This window comes from Paroedura picta, chromosome 3, assembly GCF_049243985.1.
Source record: "Paroedura picta isolate Pp20150507F chromosome 3, Ppicta_v3.0, whole genome shotgun sequence".
In the NCBI taxonomy this organism is placed as follows: Eukaryota; Metazoa; Chordata; class Lepidosauria; order Squamata; family Gekkonidae; genus Paroedura; species Paroedura picta.
In genome coordinates this window covers 154,032,544-154,052,109 of record NC_135371.1, presented here as the reverse complement: position 1 = coordinate 154,052,109, position 19,566 = coordinate 154,032,544, and the positions used below count along the sequence as shown (strand labels likewise).

Sequence of the window (19,566 nt, the reverse complement as noted above, 5' to 3'; positions counted from 1 at the left end):
TTCGATAGGCAAGTCAGTTCTGTCTACTCCTCAGACTGGCAGCATCTCTCAAGGGTCTCAGACTGAGGTCTTTCACATCACCCACAACCTGATCCTTTTAACTAGAGTTGCCAAGGACTGAGCCTAGGCCAGAGGTAGTCAACCTGTGGTCCTCCAGATGTCCATGGACTACAATTCCCATGAGCTCCCTGCCAGCGTTTGCTGGCAGGGGCTCATGAGAATTGTAGTCCATGGACATCTGGAGGACCACAGGTTGACTACCTCTGGCCTAGGACGTTCTGCCTGTCAAGCATTACCACTGAGCCACAGCCCATTACATGCAATGGTTTCCTACCTGCACAAGGGAATACTTTTTATTCTACTCAGTATACTGTAGTGTTGTGCTCTTACAATACAGGAGCATTGTAGACTGGTCCTGTCTCTCTCAGCAGGTCAAAGGTGGGGATCGGATCATTTTCAATGAGTACATGCCAGACTTATGAACTCACCAGTTTGTCTCATGCAGAAGGTCTCATCCTCAATATAAAACAATCTACTATACAAGAGCAAAACTACATGTGAAGTGATTAAAACACCCTAAAGTGCTAGAAGAAGAAGAAGAAGAAGAAGAAGAAGAAGAAGAAGAAGAAGAAGAAGAGTTGGTTCTTATATGCCGCTTTTCCCTACCCGAAGGAGTCTTAAAGCAGCTTACAGTTGCTGCCTCTTTCCTTTGCATTTCCCTTCCAAACTTGCCAGGTGGTGGTGGTGGTGGAAGGGGATGTTCTGCCCTTTCAATTGGAACTCAGTATTCAGAAGCTGATGGCTGAAGCTTTTCATGCCATGGCTAAATATTGTGACTTGAAGATAGCTGTAGATGAAACGGCTTGGGACAACAAGAAGGAGGAGGAGTTGGTTTTTATATGCCGCTTTTCTCTAACCGAAGGAGGCTCAAAGTGGCTTACAGTTGCCTACTCTTTCCTTTCCCCACAACAGTCACCCTGTGAGGTGGGTGAGGCTGAGAGAGCCCTGATATCCCTGCTTGGTCAGAACAGTTTTATCAGTGCCGTGGCGAGCCCAAGGTCACCCAACTGGCTGCATGTGGGGGAGTGCAGAATCGAACCCGGCTCACCAGATTAGAAGTCCACACTCCTAACCACTACACCAAACTACTAGAAAGATGCCACGTAACAGTTTTAGCACCAGTGTAGAAAATGGCAGGGATCAAACCTAAGACTTTGAAATCACAGGTCCTTAACGCATGCTCAGAGGTGGAGTTCATTAGTGAGGTGTCCTCTTAATAAGTCCATACCAGATATACTTGACTGGTGCTATATGTCATGTACCTAATGGCAGTCAGCTCAACAGCAGCGATATCTCCCCAAGGCAGTCACCATAGCACACAGCTGCTACACCGCTCTACAGGAGTCTAATTAAATTACCATCCGACAAGAGCTCCAAAAGAGACCCTCCTTCTTCAGCCAGCTCAGTCTTTTTGTCGGATCAAAAGGAAGCAAGGAACGTTCAGGAGCTCTCCTTAAAGAAAGATCTGGCTGCTTACTCCCACAATTCAGAACTAACGATACTCATAGAGGAAGCTTCCCTGCCCGGTTCCACCAAGAAAAGATGCTGACAGCTCAGTAAGCTGAAAGCACCAACACCGATCACAATTACCCGGAAAGGATCCAGGCAGAATTCCCAACCCCTCTAAGGAGCGATGCATATGCAGAACTTTTTTCACTGAAATGCAGGGTTCATGCAGGATGTACAGTCAAGAACCTTTGGGCTATGATGCAGCAAGTGTGCTGTATGTAAGAATTCTCCTCCCAGCCCCTCATGGTTTGTCCATCCCCCTGCTCCTGCAACAATCAGCAAGGAGCCAGGAGCCTGAATTTGTTCAGGGGCTGAATGAGGTTTGCAAAGGGAATGTAACCTTCTCTGTGCTTCACCACTGCTCCAGACCCTGTGACTCTGTGTAAGAGCCTTGCAGAAGGTCCCAGGCTCAATCTCCGGCATCTCCAATTAAAAGAACCAGGCAAGTAGGTGATGGAAAAAACCTCTGCCTGAGAACATGGAGAGCATGTTCACGAAAGCCTGGCTGAGAAAGCCTGATATAGGGTTTTAAAGGTCAATACCAGCACTTTCAATTGGTCGCAGGAACAAACTGGGAACCAGGTTAGATGGAACAAGACTGGAGTGATATGGTCCCTGCTATTATTTCTGTAAAAACAGAGAGCTTCGTTATTTAATGTAGAACAGAGGTGCATGACCCTGGCATTTGTGTTTACAGGACCAAGACAAAAGAAGGCAAAAACAAATGCAGGGAAAGCAAAACTTAACTGACTCCATACTAAAATGCCCCTATGCGATTAATCCAGGAATCTCTAATTTTTTAATTGATTGATTGATTTTGATTTGTATACCACCCTCTCATATGGCTCAGGGCTGTTTACATACAACGTTGTGGGGTATTACATGGAATGACCTAAGCATAGAACATAGTCAAAATATCATCAACTTCACTGGCAGTCTTCAAGCAAAGGTTGGATACACACTTTTCTTGGATGCTTTAGGATGCTCTGGGCTGATCCTGCGTTGAGCAGGGGGTTGGACTAAATGGCCTGTATGGCACCTTCCAACTCTATGATTCTTTGATAATCCAACAGTGGTTTAAATTAACATAATATCAATGAATTTGATCAACAATAATATACCTGGAACAACAACTTAGATAAGCCCCCAGAGAGGTCAGAGTGGTGTAGGCCATGGAAGAGGTATCTGAGGGGGGACCTGTAGATGTTATTGGGTTGGTCAGTCTCAGGGGAATGCCTGGTGGAGGAGCTCCCTTTTGCAGGCCCTGCGGAATTGTGGGAGTTCAGGCAGGGCCCTGATCTCTTCAGGGAGCTCATTCCACCAGGTGGGAGCCAGGATAGAAAAGGCTCTGGCCCATGTTGGGGACCAACATACTTGTGTTTCTCAACAGTGTTTTTCCCAGAGGTTTTTTTTCTTCCCTGTGAGTTCAGCAGCTGGAAAAGGAGCTGCAGATAAACACCTTTAGAGATCCCCTGATGAAGCTATAGAAAAACACCTACAGGTGTTTACGTATTGTCAATAAGTTTTTGCTCTCCCACTGTGTTACTGGCAATTTTCTTAGCCTGGTGAAGCCTTCTTGTTTTCCTCTTCTAGGACTAAAGGAAAACCCTGCAGAAAAATGTCCTGTCTCTTGAGCAGAAGTTTGCTATTTACCTCCATGCCATGAAAAGCTTTAGCTACACATTTCCACAGATTTCTATTAAAAAGACAAGATCCCCCCTCCCCCAAAACACTGGTTAGCAATGCTGTTAACATAGGAGGCACAACCTGTTTAGGGAAGTATTATAGCATGTCTCAGAAGGCATGGAATTGCCATTCTTTTCAGGAATTGCTTTTCAGTACAATGATGGCCACGGAGGAACTTGCGGGGGGAGGGAATCAGTCCCTGATTTTTGACCAGCCTTGTTCATGGACAGTCTCTCCCTCCTCCCCCACGTCCATCTCATTGTCTTCCCATCTAAGCTCCTGAACAGTTGCTCATATTAGTTCAGGGCATAAATCAGTGAAAGGATCAGCCAAATGCAGAAAACTAAATCATAATGCGATCTACTATAAACCGAATTAACGGGGTGATTTTGAGGCCACCCTTTTCTCTCAGCTTAACTTACCTCACAGAGCTGATGTGGGGAAAGAACGAAGGACGGGAAAATGAACTCCTTGGAGGAAGGGTGGAATAAAGATATAAACAAAACCAGCTGACGTAATGAATTCCCAGCTATATTTTATCCTAATATTCAGCCCACGACATTCACCAGGCCAGCCATCCTAACACCCGTCACACTTTCCTTTGCCCTGAGCTGGCCAAAGCGCAACTTAGAAAGGCATTTTCCTCAGCCACTAGTTTAAGCACATCAATCAGATCTCTTCAAAAGTTCTTCTTAGCTGTGCAATAAACCCTGGGGTAGCCACAATAATGTGCGCTCATTCTGAGATGCCACGAACAGCGCTGATCGATAGTGTTTTAACAGTCCGCAGCTGGTTCTTGTCATTCTCTCATGAATATTGATAGGAACATATAGAATCACACAAGCAAGTCACCCACACAAGACAGGTGCTGCGAATGACATATTTCGCCTCACCCTCCCCGGTTCATCACCATAATCTTCGAAAGAAAAATCAATTCATCGCACTAATTAAGTCAAAGAAGAATTACGTCAAGGGGAGGTGGCAGGGGAGCAAGCCTCATAAAAACAGTAATTTTAATTTGTATCCATGTTCTTATAATATGTCTGGATACTCACTGGTAACCAACAGTGCAAAACCCACTGATTCTAATGGATGCATAAGGATGTCATTCTGCTTAGAACTGCACTGCAAATGTATTATTTAAAAAGTACAGACTTTGCTTGCTCTGGAAAGCAAGTTTACATGTGCTCCTCGTTCAGCACTTGGGGTCATGGCTCAGTGGTAGAACATTTGCCCAACATCTCCAACTAAAAGGATTAGGTAATATGAAAGGCTGCCTAGACCCAAGAACCTTAAGGGCTCTGCCAGTCTGAGCAGACAATACTTAACGTGACAGGACAATAGCCTGACTCAGTATAAGGCAGCTTCATGTCAATGCAGAATGGGAAGCGCACAGGAACACATATAATGCTGCATAGAGGTTTTACGTACTACAAGCACCCTTTGTCTTCTATGAAGAATGCACTGCCATGTGGACAGACAGAGGACCTGCAGGCCGCATAAGGACACCATGTGGATATACGCTGGGAGGATGACAGGAAGGGCCAAAGAAGGCTTGATCTCTAAGGCCATACCCTACATTAAACTTCTACCACAAACATCCCAGACACCAGGGCAGGAAAACATAATACCTTCTGGAGTCTGAGATACTCTGCCAGGATTCAGAATATATGATTAAACAAAGTACAGGTAAGAACACTGCACGGCTGAGGGAGGTGCTGTGGGATCAGGGATCATGGCCGCAGCTGTGCCCTGGGATCGCCAGGACTCGGACACGACTGAATGGCTGACAACTCTGGATTGAGGCTACTGGCTGTGATCTGGGGGGCACAGACTCTAGCATGAGCATGTTCCGAGGATCCACTGTGATATTCCAGTGTTTTAATATTTGCAGCATGACTGTCTCACTTGTGTTTCCTCAAAGGTAGCATCACGTGTTGTTTTAGAAGGCAGTCCTAAGGTCCCCTCGGGCTTTGAGATTGGTGGCACAGGGGGTGGGAATTGGGGCTGGGACTCCTGACCTTTATGAAGCTGAGGGCACCTTGGGAATTTTCAGAAGGGTTGACGAGCGTAGGAGATGGAGCAGAACCCAAAATGGCTGCCTCAGGAGGTGGAGCTGAGCATAGTACCTCCTCTCTACTTTGCAATAGAATGATGGAGCAAAATCCTCTGGTGCGGAAGGGAGAAAGAGCCTGAGGAATAAAGAGAAGGAAAACCGGAAGGAGGGATGGAACCACAAAATGACTAAGCAAAAGCAGGAGAATTAACAGTCTTCCTGATTATCCACAGGCTGTGACTGCAGCTTTGGGAGACCATTTCATTTGAACAAGAGCAGACTTGCCCTGCCTTACAATGGTGCCACCCACTTTCTGAAAAGGTCAGCAGAAGAAGCCCTGGCAGGCACCGTGGTGCCCATGTGTGCTAAGCCAATGAACCCAAGGCCGAATCTGTACGGAGCTGGTCAATTCAGTCCCTGCCGTCTACACTTAATGAGATTTCCATTTTGATTTTGACCCATTTAAATCTTCCCTCAGCAACAAGCATGATTGATCTGGAGTGACCCCACCTTTCCCCTGTAATATCCTGGAGTGGATATAACCGTCAATATTTGAAAAATCGGCATGAGTAAAAGGTGCAGCTCTCTGCTTTTCCTGAACTAACTTGCTGCTTCGAGCTGTAGAAAAGCCCTGATTGGCCAGGGCTTCAGTTCAAAGGCTTCCATATTCCCAGGTTGCAAGGCTTCCCTTAAAGGTGAAGCCTAACTTCTCTCAGCAGAGATTTTCCTCTTGGATTTATTCCCCCTCCTTTGCTGTCTCCAATCCTCTCCCCTCCCCATTAAAGAAAAGAAAGAGGCTCCTGTTGTGTTTGGTCCCCCCCCCCAAGCTTCCCTAACCACGTGCAGAACTCTTTTTGTTTCAATGGGAGGGGGATAGAGGAAGATTCAAGTTCAAATTGATCTGAATTCAGCAGGATCCACAACGGAATAAACAAAATAAATGCAGAATCAGCCCAGGATTAGAGTACCATTGGTCTTCAGCTGGTGGGTCAGGATCCATATACTGGTTGAATTCAGAGCTGTGGTTAGTCACACCACCTTCATTTTAAAGACACTTTTGTAAGAGAAAGGGGGAAAGCGTGTGTGCGGGCACCTTTCCTATTCAGGGCTGCAAAGAAGAGGGAGATACATGGCTGCCTGACAAGTTGGTAACAACCATATGCCCCCCTTCCACAGAACTCTTGAAAACAAGGAGACATGCAGGCATATACAGCAAACAAATTATAAGTGAGTCATCTATTAAAGGTTGGGGGTTAAGTGTCTGGGGTCTTTCAGGGGTCATTCTGTTTCTGCAGGGGACAGTGCATTGTATTTCACCAGCAAGGACAAAACTGCTAATGGGAATGTTTTCTTTTTAATGTCCAGTTCATGCACATGTGTGCACTTAGCTGATGCCTCATCGCTGGATGACTCACAAATGAATATGTGAAATGGGCAATGTAGAATTCATATGGGAGTCAATTCACTTTGGGTCAAGCTGTTATTTGTTTTGGTGCCTCCTGGGGTTTGTCCGCACCATACAGGGAGAAGACAATTTTATAGATTTCAAACGTACCCATAAATATGTGTGGGTGTTGTGAGTTCCAGTAAAGAGTTCTGAAGGGTGCCAGAAGCATCATTTTCTATGTAACTTAAAGCATAAGCATCTGTGTGCTGGCTGATTAGATGAGAAAAAATGGAAATGAGGGGGGACTTGCCTGATAGGAAATCGATAGCATCATGCTGCATTTCTTCAATAAACACATAATGAAATTTTCTCATTCACAAAAGGGGTCATTTGGAGCAGAAGTTACTCAGTAGGTGTTTTGCCCTCCAAACTTGGAGGCAAAAGCTGCTTAAACTGCAAGTGGAATTAATGTGCCAGTTTTCCAATCCTCTTTTTATATCTTTTCACTTATATACCATTGCCGGAAAGGCAGATAAAAGGGCTTTTTCTAGCGATGGCCCCACCCGTCCAGCAAGCACCTTGTCCAAAATACATTTATTTATTTATGTTGTTTATAGTCCTCCTTTCTCACTGAGACTCAAGGTGCATTACGCAGTATGGGATTAGTGCCACTGCAGTGTGCACCCCAATGTGCAGACAAAACTCTTATTTTGGTGTGCTTCTAATTCTAGTCCTTGGAACTATGGAACAGGCAAAAGAGCGGCACACAAGAGACAAGCAGAACTGCAGGCCTAACTTTCTGCCACAAAAAGATTTTCTCCACCAGCCTACATGGCACATATTCCTACTGGCTGCACCATTTGTGGCATCTGTATTGCAAGATGGTCACCCTGGATTAATGGAGCAGGGGGAATCAAAAGCCCTCTGACATGTTAGGACACTCTACCAGCTGGCTTTAAGCCTTTTTGCACATGACAATTTTTCAGCAGCATGCAATGTCTTACATATACCCCAAGATATGTGAAGGTTTAAGGGGGTGGCAGATTACAGTGGATGAGCGATAGGGCTGGGAGTGTCCTGCATAATGCAGGGGGTTGGACTAGATGACCCAGGAAGTCCCTTCCAACTCTATTATTTGATGATCCTGTGATATGTCATACAAATGAAGCAAACATTTTTGCCAATAAATTAAGAGGGCACACACACTCTTAGGAGCTACAACGTGCCACAGCCCCTTTCTGGGCATACCTTTGGTGCCAAACTAGGGCTTGCCCCTGTACACAGTGAGAAATGTTTAGGAATGTTGTTAGAAACTGAAGACCAGTTTGTAGAACATGCAACTTACTGGCTTAATAACAAAGAAGACAATCTAGGATCACTTAGGTTTGCCAAGATGGGCATCAACACTGGCCCGTGAGCAGTCGTGCTGCCAGGGAAGATGCAGAGCACAGGAAACGAGGTTAGGAGAAATGGGAGAAATTGCTCAGCGGCAGTGCTTGGAAGGCTGCCATTCAGCCCTCATTATTACCAAAGTGTCATTGACAAGTCAATCCATGAAGCTTTAGCTGGTGATCATTCTCCATGCCAGACACTAAAGCTACGAGTTCCACTGCGGCTGCACAGAGAAACAATTCAAGAAACATGCAAGAGTCTATGATAATGCTCATTTGATCTATTTTGCAATCTAATCTAAGTTAATGGGCCAGCTGTGCTGAACTTTTTGCCTGACTGAACAACCGACACACAAGAAAAACTCCACACCATGTTCACAGAGCTTCTTTCAATGTATGCTCTTTCAAGAGGACACAGTATGAATGTAGAAAACAGATGTTTAAAATGGGTGTGGGGGTGTGGGGTGGTTTGCCACCACAGAAGTTTTTTTTTTTTTTAAGATCCGATACAATTGGGCTTTTTCCAACAGAGGATCTTTGGGAGCTTTTCACTAGAATTAACAATGCTTTTACTGTGTAGCAGCATAGTAACATTCCTACATAGCTAATGGGGAAATGTCACATCAAGTTTATAAGCTACAAACTATTTGACTTGACTTTAACTTAGACAAAGTAAGCAGAGGCCACACAGAACTGGGCCCAAGAGGGACAAGACATTGGCAGAGCAAGCAAGATCAGGGATTTGTCTTAACCTTCCCTTAAAAACAAAACAAAACTATAACCCAGTAAATCAGCCTTTCTCAATTTTTTTTACCACTGAGAAACCCCAGAAGTGGGGCAATCGTGCCAAATATGGTTGGAAAGCGTAGCTGTGTACACGCCCACCCAGGGCCCCTCCCCTTCCCACCCCCTCCAGGCCCATCATTCGCCATTGGGAGGGAGGTCAACATGACCATATATGGTCGACTCACCCGATAACTGTTTAACACATTTAAAAATATATTAAAAATTAATTAACTCTCACCCATTCGGGAAACTATTCCAGGGCCGTCAAGAAACCGCAGGCTTTCCAAAACCCTGGTCGAGAAGACCTGCTGTAAACTCTTATTCTGTGCATGCTTGGATCTAGGGGCCCCTCCATATTTGACACCAGCTAATATCTCAATGGGAATGGCAGGAACCCCTGGACTTTCCCCCTGCAACATGGGGGAGGGGGGTTTAGAAATGGGGGGAGGAGGTAGGGTTTTTCACTTTTACTTTCGCTGCCATGTCACTTGGGTTTTAATATTTCTCTTTTATGTTGGCTTTTAATGTTTTTATCTTTGTAACCCGCCGCAAGATGCTTCCTCAATAGTGGCGGGAAATAAATCTGAATACTAATAAATATAAGTCCTGATTAAGGGAGATTACTTTCATGTCTGCACACAAAGGGACACAAACGTGGGCAATTTAAGTATCACTAATGCCAATGAGGTATAAACAGCCTCTTTCAGGATAAGACCAAGCTAGGTAATAGAGACCAGCTTCCCCTATCTCTTGTGAAACATCCTGAATGAAGTTGCTCTACTAATGAAGGGCAAGACAATCCTAGTTTTCCAAACTAGCTCCCTCTCTTTCAGGTGTGCTCATGAACACCACCTATTGACAAACTCTAGAGCAGGGGTAGTCAAACTGCGGCCCTCCAGATGTCCATGGACAATGATCCTCCATGGACATCTGGAGGGCCGCAGTTTGACTACCTGTGCTCTAGAGGAAGCCATGCATACTGGCAACCTTCATTATAGCTTATGGTCTCTAAACCTTAACAGTGAAACATATCACAGTCTTAAATGCATTCCTCTTCAAAATAAATTTTTTGAGCTAATGTAGTGTAGGAGATAGAATGCTCTCCTAGAACCATGTTCCAACCCCATCCTCAGAGATAATGCTCACTGGGTGAGGCTGGGCAGGCAGGGTCTCAGCCTAATCTATCCAGAAGGTGCTGTAAAATACAGTGGAGGAGGACGCAGATGTTTTCTTAGCTCCTTGGAGAGGATGCAGGATCAAAATATAACTAGCCTATAGATGTTTCTCTTCTCTTCTCCTCCATTTGCGTAGTACGATTGGCGTTTCTGTTTTATAGACAGGGAAAGAGATTGGTCCCACAAGGCAGGTCTCACACAATTACGGCTGCTTCCACATGGGGATTCTTCTCTGCATGGACAGCTGCAAGCCTGTTCAATAAAGGGGAATGTCCATCATGCCAAATCTGTGCATGCCTGGTCTGATTCCCTTCCCCCCCCCATTTACCCATGAGAAAATATCAGTCTTTTTTCCTCTGAAATATTTTATTTATTTGTTTGTTTGTTTATTTAATTTGTAGGCCCTCCCTTCCTCCAGGGATTCAAGGCGGGTTATAGATGGGTAAAAATCCCCATAAAAACCCTACCCTAAAAGCAACATTCCCACAAAAACTAAGACAGCAGGATCCCTCCCACCTCACACAGACATCTAACAAGGAGGTGCACTAGATGTTATAGAGGAGCCTGAGGGGAGCCCATTGATTCTACTAACCCATCCTCAACCACAGATCTTGCGGAAGAGCTCCGTTTTAGAGGCCCTGCGGAACTTTGTGAGCTCTGTCAGGGCCCTCAGCTCTTCTGGGAGCTCATTCCACCAGGTCAGGGCCAGGACTGAGAAGGCCCTGGCCCAAGTCAAGGCCAGGCGTATCTTTCTGCACAGGGGGAATTGTATGGAAACTGTGAGTAGAGTGTTCATCAGGATTCTCTCCCACAGTGACCATGTAGCATTCCAGGGAAAGGGACTATGACAGAAGGGTGTGTCCAGGCCACATCCAAAATTCACTGCAGCTGTAGCCTTATGCAGTTGCAAAGGATGGGGGTCAGTAGGTGCAGTGAGTGGCTTGGGAAGAGATATGTGGATGCAGTTCACACCTACTCCCACACTCCCTACTACTTCCAAAAGAGCAGGCTACAGCCAGAGATTGTATTATTGATGCATGAAGATGGTTGTTTGGTATCTGAATCAGACCCATAAAGCCACCGGGGGAAGGATTTAAAATAAAGTGCTCTAAATTCAAAGCCTGCAGTCAAACTATGGGGCAGCAAACTCCACAAGGAGATTTTTTTAATGTGTCGGATCCAGTTTCTCTGGACATAATTCGCTTTCCCTGTAGCGAAAAGCAGCTCTGGGGAACATCATTTTTACTGCCTGCAGAGGCCCAGTCCACACACAGCTCCAAAGTTACAGAAATAACTCCCCACTAGAGCTACGATGGCTCAGGAAAATGGGGCAGGAAAATGGTGGAAATAATTCCCTACTGGGGCTCTTGTAGTTGCTGTTGTTAGTTGCGAAGTCGTGTCCGACCCATCGCGACCCCATGGACAATGATCCTCCAGGCCTTCCTGTCCTCTACCATTCCCCGGAGTCCATTTAAGTTTGCACCTACTGCTTCAGTGACTCCATCCAGCCACCTCATTCTCTGTCGTCCCCTTCTTCTTTTGCCCTCAATCGCTCCCAGCATTAGGCTCTTCTCCAGGGAGTCCTTCCTTCTCATGAGGTGGCCAAAGTATTTGAGTTTCATCTTCAGGATCTGGCCTCCTAAAGAGCAGTCAGGGCTGATCTCCTCCAGGACTGTTACGACTCAGGAAAAGGGTGCTGGGGGGAGGCAGGAACCTTGAGATAAGGTGATTAATATGCGTGGTGCTAAAAGACAGATTATGGTAGGACAAGACACAATGATATAACAGAGGCAGATGCTTCTTGGGGCACTGTGACGTGCTTACTGCTGCTGGTTCTCAGGATACAGTGTGTTACGAGAGCCTCAAAGTGTTGAGAACCAGATTGTCAAAACAGCAGTTCTTCACCGTGCTGCAACAGCAGCAGAGAATAAAACTATTTTTAGCATACCAAGTGTGATCCTGCTTGCAAGTAAATGAGGTAACCAAAATCCAGTAAATGAGGCAGAAACGTAAGTGAAACACCACTTGCCTTTGCAATAGGAGTTCAGGCAATTTTAGAGATGCTCAAGGATCACTTTCACATCAACTTTAGAAAAATAACTTCACAACAGTCTTAAAGCAACAAACTGTCATTTCAGCCCCAAAGGCTGTTGCTGCCAGAAGGTCTAATTTGGGAATTCCTTCAATTGCCAAGATAAATCCAAAGTCTGATTTTGCAGTTGACCTAGTGATACTGGGACAGTGAAGTTCCCAGTGTGGAAATGGTCTAAGAAACTAGGCCGCCTTAAAACCATAATCTTCAAGGTTAAATTGATGGGCGCTGCCTGCTTGCCTTCTGGAGCTTTTTTGGCCTCAGAATGGATCAAATGAACTCCCAATACTACCTTACACTGGCTGGCAGGTTCCCTGCACACAGTACCCTTCATCCCACCTTTTCTTCCACCTTGTGTGAGCTTTTCTTTAAAGGAAGGTTGCTCCAGCCCCTCATCATCCCTGAGCCAATACGTCTTGGCCCTTCCCCTCTCCCATCTGTGTCCCTGGCAGCTCCTCCCCAGATTCCCATTCCTGGCCTTGCATACCCAGCCCCACCTGGGCCACCTCTGAGATCTCCCTCATCCCTGGGAGTTGCCCACAGTTGCCTTCCTGCCACCTGACAAAGCAGGCTCACTTGCACCTGCACGACTCTGCTGTCTCCAACCTTCTCCAGCTATCTAGCCCTCATTTCTCAGGAATGAGGCAGGGTGGGTGAAACAAGGGTTTCTTTGGGCTCCTGCAGTGGCCTTTGGGCCAGCAGGGCCCATCTGGGCATAGGCTCCTTCTCCACCATTGCTATGCATGGCACTGCTATTCTTCTCTTTGCTTAACGTCTCCCACAGTTCAGTAGCTTCCCCAGGTAAGGAAGGTAGCTGGGTTTGGATGGGGAGCGTGGAAATGTCAGAGAATGTGTCTCCAGACAAAATATGTGCATTGTATTTATTTATTTGTTTGTTTGTTTGTTTATTTATTTATTTGATTTCTAGACTAGCGGTCCCCAACCTTTCTCAGGTCAGGGACTGCCTCTGGAGTGAGGGAAGAGTGAGGGAAGAGCCGACGGTCCGGGTGCTGCGAAAACGCACACGCGCAATTGCCGTGCGTGCGTGTTTTCGCCACCAGGTGGCACTAACGCACATGCGCGGCAACTGCGCGCATGCGCGTTTGCGTCACCGCCATGCCGGCGGCTGCGCCTGCCTCTTCCCTTCCTTCTTGCTGCCGGCGGGGGAAGGCAGGCGTGGCTGGCGGCGGCCCGGTACTGTGGCCTTTGTGGCCCGCCACCGGGCCGCAGACCGGGGGTTGATGACCCCTGTTCTAGACCGCCGTTTGCCGTAGCCTCGTGGCGGTTTACACATAAAATTCTAAAACAATAAAATCCCCATTAAAATAACAATCAGAATATATGTATATATATTTATATATCATATTTTATTTTCTGTCCCTCTTTGGTTATCTCCCTCACCCAGACCCTTCTCTTCCCCATTTCCCTCATTTTCACTCACAAAAATATGAAAAACAACAGATAGGAAGAGAACAGTAGGTTAAGGAAATATTCAGTTGTGGGCTGTGAATGCCAAGATCTGAGGAACACACATTTTAAACAAACTACATATAGAAATGACTGGTAGCTTGAGGAAAGGCACTGAGTTTTCCAAAAGACCAGGATATGGGCACAATGAATGGGCTGATTAAGGGCACATCAAATATTAGAATTGTTATGCAAGTGTACATACTAGAAGCATAGATATTCAACTGTGCTTTACTATACGAAAGAGGGGGAATAACCTTGACTGTTAAGATGCTCTCAAGATTGCTTGTTGATTTGTTTTTTGTTACCATGGCTCCCTTGAAGTCCAGATAAAGCCTTTAGCTATCACCTTCCACATGAAGAATGTATTGAAAAAGCAAAGGACATTTTTAAAATATGGAAATTGGTGGGAATGAGACAAAGAAATGCATTTCCTCTGAAAACATAAATTTTGGCTGAAGATTTGAAACCCGGTAGATTCAGTTCAAACAGATTATCCAGAAGGATCATGGCAGCCTCCAACCTGCATGGCTGGCATGAAAGAAGCAAAAATAGCGGTTTCATTAGGTTCAAAGGATATGTCCCTATCAAAAGCCTGTTTGAACTAAGAGGAAGAAACAGAGTTTAACTTTGGAAACAAAAGGCTTCCCAGATTAAACATTTCTCCCCTCATACATACCTGTGTGCTCAGAGGTATCCATTCGAAGTTGGGGAAGGAATAGAAAATTAAAATAGTGAAACTCCTGTGGTAATCTTTTGTCTGAGGACCCACAAAAATTGAAATATGACTATCGAATCCAAATCACTTACCAAATTGACAAAGTCTTGATAACAGATCTTCCCATCGGAATTATTGTCCGCTAAGGCCAAGAGCACTTCTAGCTTGTGTGGATCCAATTCAGAGCCATGGCTTTGGAGAAGGTTTCGAAATTTCTCTGTGCTGATGTAGCCAGTGTTTTCAGGGTCGAACTGAAAGCGGAAGGAAGAAAAAAAAGAGAAGGATTTTCAGCACATTAATACAGCACATGCTGACAAGGGGCTGATGCCTGTGGGGTCTGTCCTTCATCTGAATTCTTGCACACTTTCTGCAGCCCTTCCACCTGTATTACTTACAGATTCCAAGAAATCCTGGGTAGGTTGAGAGCGAGTGACTGCCCCAGGATTCCCCCAGTGAGCTTCATGGCAGTGTGGGGATTCGAACCTGGGTCCCCCAGATCCTAGTTGCACTGACTTGCAGAGAACACTCATGACACACAAGCAAAGATTCCTCAAAGCACAATAAATGACCACTGTTTGATCATCCTTCGGAATAATATTCCTCTATCAGGTGCCATCGGTTCTTGTTACAAGTGTTATCATAGCAGGGATAGGGCAACTGACCTTGAGATTCTCCAGAAGGTTAGTAGCTCCACCACACGTCTGATGCAAAATCTAGTCCTGCCACCTTTCGAAGCATTCACTATAGCTTTCTGATGTTCCCTGATGCATCTTTAAAAGGCAGACCCTAAAAGCAAGCTGCCAAAAGTGGCCTCCATGGGCCACATGTTTCATATCCCAGCAACTGCATCTTCAAGGGCTCACCAAGTGGGTCTATGCCATAATGCTGTAAGTCTCCAAGCCACGCACACAGCTTCTGGGAATGTGGAAATTCACAACAGGATGACACTGGTCTGTGTAGTGCTTCCAGGCCAAATTGGCGACTCTTGATAGAGAAGCTTGCATTTGTCAACGCTGTTCTGGCAATCATGGCATTCACTCAGGATTTTAAGTCCAGTTTACACGTATCAGCAGTTGTTATTTTTTCATTGAGAGATTGTTCTGTATTTGGTGACTTACAGCTGAATTTGTGAAACTAGTATCAAAGCCTTGTTTTAAAAACGGGGGCAAGACTCCACGGCTATGCGCAGACACTTGGCCTTCCCTGCTCACCGGTGGGAAAGCCCTTGTGGTGGTCTGCAGCCACGTGGCCTCCCCTGCTTGCTGGTGGGCAAGAGGCCTGGGAGTGGGGCAGCCCAGCCACCTGGCATGGCACCTGCTGTGGAGCATGGCCGGCATCCTCCGCCACTCTCTCACGACCAGGAGGCAGCCACAGGGCCAGTGCTCATACGGTCGGCCTCCTCCCCAGCTTACCTGCTGCCAGCTCTTCCTCCTCCCAAGTGCCCAAAGGGGTCAGCAAGGAGGAAGACAACAGGGCCAGGGAAGCCCGTGATTTGCCCTCAGTGGGGGAGTGCTCTCTCCCTATTTGAAGCATATCCTCCACTCAGGGCCAATCAGGTAGTGTGTGTGACATCCGCACACAAACCAAACATTATCTTGGCTAAAGATGAAAGCAATGTGCTTCACTTCCGTTTTATTTCTCTATGTCAGCTGGAGGTCATCGCAGAAATAGATGGCTTTAAAGGGGGATTAGACAGATTCGTTCAGGAGAGGTCTGTCAGTGGCTAGCAGCCATGAGGACTAACGGGAGTCTCTACGTTTGGGGAAAATTAACCTCTGAATACCAGTTTCAGAAGGTGACATCCACAAAGGCCTCAGGCTCTGTGCCTTGTCGTTGGAGTAAAGGAAGAATAAAATTGAGGTAGATGGATCTTTCTTCCACAGTTTTCTGGGAAAAAATGATAGGGTTCCCAGCTGCCACTGATGGGCAGCAAACCTGTGCCTATAATCCTCATCCCCCCCAGATGGGGGCAGTGGAAGAAAATGGGGGGGGATAATGTCCCAGGCACAATGTTCCCCATCAACATGCCTCCCCCAAGGTCCAGAGAAAGGTTTAGCAGCCCTGAGAAGCTGCACCTTTAACAGCTGCCTCACAGAGAAAAGTTCAGTTCGTACGAATTCTCCTGCTGAAATGCAAAGGGAAGTCACACTGATTAAAGTCACAAGAAGATGCTAAATTTGGATCTAGATATGGGAAACCACAGAGACAGCAAAAATCTGAGCAACTGCCTTCATGCTTTGCCTGCGCTCCTTATCATTTCAGTCAACCAGGGCTAGCTTGTCTGTACTCTTCCGTCTTACTGCAATGCCATCTTTACCTGAGATAAGATTTCTTCAATCTCTGTCGCTTACTGGTTTCAAAGGCATGCACAAATTTAGAGAGGGAATGTATATTTAAAAAAAACCCTAAGTGGGTTTAAAAACATTGTTATTAATTTACACTTGTACCACAACCGTCCACAACAATGGATCCTTAGGGCAGACTGCCACAAATATTTGAAGTCATCATGTCATAAAATGATGAACAGCCAAACAAACATACAAAACGCAACCAGCAGGGGGGAAAAGAAGCACACCTCCAACAGAGTGCGTTTCACAAACATCAGCAATTCTTCAACATCCCAGAGCCAATCTGAGAAAGTTCAGTCCTAACTCTACACAGAAAGGTCAATGCAGGGGACCTGCCTCAGCAGGGAGTTCCACAGCTCTGACGCCAGCATCAAACAATAATATTGTTACCAATTAAACCCTTTGTTTGGACTGGATGTCGGGCCTTTAATTCCCTGCCCTCCCCGATTAAAACTGGCCTGTACAGATTAATCCGCTAAACTTTTGCTTGATCAAGCTATAAACAGTTTCCCCAGATCAGACACATGTCCCCCTCCCCCAACTGAAGCGACTGATTTAAGCGGCTCAGAAACGCAAACAACATATTAGGCAGAAAATAACAAGAGGGCTTGCACAATGGTAGGTAGGAAATAAAAGAAGAAGAAGAGCTGGTTCTTATATGCTGCTTTTCTCTATCCGAAGGAGGCTCAAAGCGGCTTACAATCGCCTTCCCTTTCCTCTCCCCACAACAGACACCCTGTGGGGTGGGTGAGGCTGAGAGAGCCTTGATATTACTGCTCTGTCAGAACAGCTCTATCAGTGCTGTAGCGAGCCCAAGGTCACCCAGCTGGTTGCATGTGGGGGAGCGCAGATTCAAACCCAGCTCGCCAGATTAGAAGTCTGCACTCCTAAAAGATGTCACACTGAACGATGTTAGTTATTCCTGGAAGAGTTTTGCTTCCCAGCAGAGGCGAAAGACATTGTGTCTGCTACACGGCCCCATCCTGCTGACTTGAACAGACTATCTGCAGACTGTATTTGATCTCCATCAAACTTCAGAATCTATTCTAAGGTTTAATGTCACTTGAGGGCTGCTGTTCTGCAATAGCTTTTCCAGGCACCAACAGGTTTAGAGACAGCTGTCTGGCTTAAAAAAAAAAGGATCCCTGCAAGATCTCTGATGTATATCTAAAGCCTGCTGTACAAAACAGGTTTACATTGGCTCAACAAGGGGCCGCAGCATATGAATGAGGGATTATTTTCTACTTGAACTGCTATCAATTCTCTTAATCTCAGCCTGCAACAGTCTGCAGGTTTTTGAAGCACTGAATATGGATATGTTCTTTCTTCTGGCATTTATCAAGCAAAGGATTACTGTTTTTCTGAATGACAGACCACTAGAAATTTACAAGCTGTCATATACCATTTTTAAAAAGGGCTCGATGAAATGTCCACTTCCTTCTCTACGGATTTAAAAGGCAGCAGGATAAAACCTTAGATTCCAGATCATTCCTATCATTTCAACCCATAATAAAAACGAACATTCTTATCCTCAAGTTGGTGAAGCAGAACAGTTAAGAATTTTAACGGGGAAGCTCATTTCATAGAATTGGAAGGGACCTCCAGGGTCATCTAGTCAAATCCCCTGCACAATACAAGAACTCACAACTACCTGCCCACCCACAGTGACCCCAATTTCATGCCCAAGTGATTCCTCTGCCAAAAATCTCCAGAAACCAGCCTGGCCTGGAGGAAATTCACCTACCATCCCACAGTGGGGATCAGCAATTCCCTGGGCATGCTTAAAAACTCCCAAAGGAGGAGAACTCACCACCTCCTGAGGAAGCCTGTTCCACTGAGGAACCAGTCTATCTGCCAGGAACATCTTCTGGATGTTTAGCCAAGAATTATTTTGAATTTCATTCCATTGGTTCTAGTCCAAGTCTCTGAGGCAACAGAAAACAACTCTGCTCCATCTTCTATATGACAGCCCTTCAAGTCTTTGAAAATGGTTATCATATCACCTCTTAGTCGTCTTCTTTCCAGGCTATACAGACCAAGCTCCCTCAACCTTTCCTCACATGCTTGGTCTACAAACTCCTCACCATCTTTGTAGCCCTCCTCTGGACATGCTCCAGTTTCCCTACATCTTTCTTCAGTTGTGGTGCCAAAAACTGAACACTCCAAGTGAGATTTACCAGAGCGGAATAAAGTGGTAACATCACCTTGCGTGATCTGGACACTATACTTCTTTTAATACAGCCCAAAATCCAGTTTGCCTTTTTAGACACCGAGTCACAATGTTGACTCATGTTCAGTGCATGGTCTACTCTACTAAGACTCCCCAGATCCTTTTCAAACGTACTACTGCAAAGGGCAAGTCTCACCCATCCTATAGTGATGCCTTTGATTTTTCTTACATAAATGCAGAACTTTGCATTTTTCACAATTGAAATTCATTTTAGCCCAGTTTTCCAGCCTGTCAAGATCATCCTGTATCCTGATTCTGTCTTCTGGCACTTTTGCTACTCTTCCCAGTTTAGTATCATCTGCAGATTTAGTAAGCACCCCTCTATTCAATTCTTGCCTTGATCAGGAACTTATTAGTCCTGCTTTTGACAAGCCTCTCTTGTACCTTTCCTGCATGGGGAATTTGGCCTGGGCCGGCACTCGTCCAGGCTGGCCTTCCATTGCTCCGCAGCAAGGGAACGCGGATTCTTACACATTCCCTTCCTTGCCACAGATGCCCTTGGGGCCTGTCAGGCCAGAGCTGTCTAGCAGGGAATAGTTGGGCATCCCAGAAGGGACAACAAATTCCCGGATTGCCCTGCGATGCCGTCCGGCCCCACAGAGCCGCCTGGGACATTTTTATTTTTAAGAAGGTGGGATTGCATTGCACACCCAGCAGAGCC

General features: G+C 45.8%; 1 protein-coding gene across 6 annotated transcripts in view; it reads right to left on the bottom strand.

The window, feature by feature from the left end:
* Positions 1 to 19,566, bottom strand: part of RHBDL3 (rhomboid like 3) — a 148,820-nt gene that overhangs the window by 58,484 nt on the left and 70,770 nt on the right. For all 6 annotated transcript variants that reach the window (XM_077328748.1, XM_077328746.1, XM_077328747.1 and 3 more), the window contains one exon: positions 14,420 to 14,578. In XM_077328748.1, coding sequence (XP_077184863.1) covers positions 14,420 to 14,578 — 159 coding nt within the window. The remainder of the gene's footprint in view (positions 1 to 14,419; positions 14,579 to 19,566) is intronic.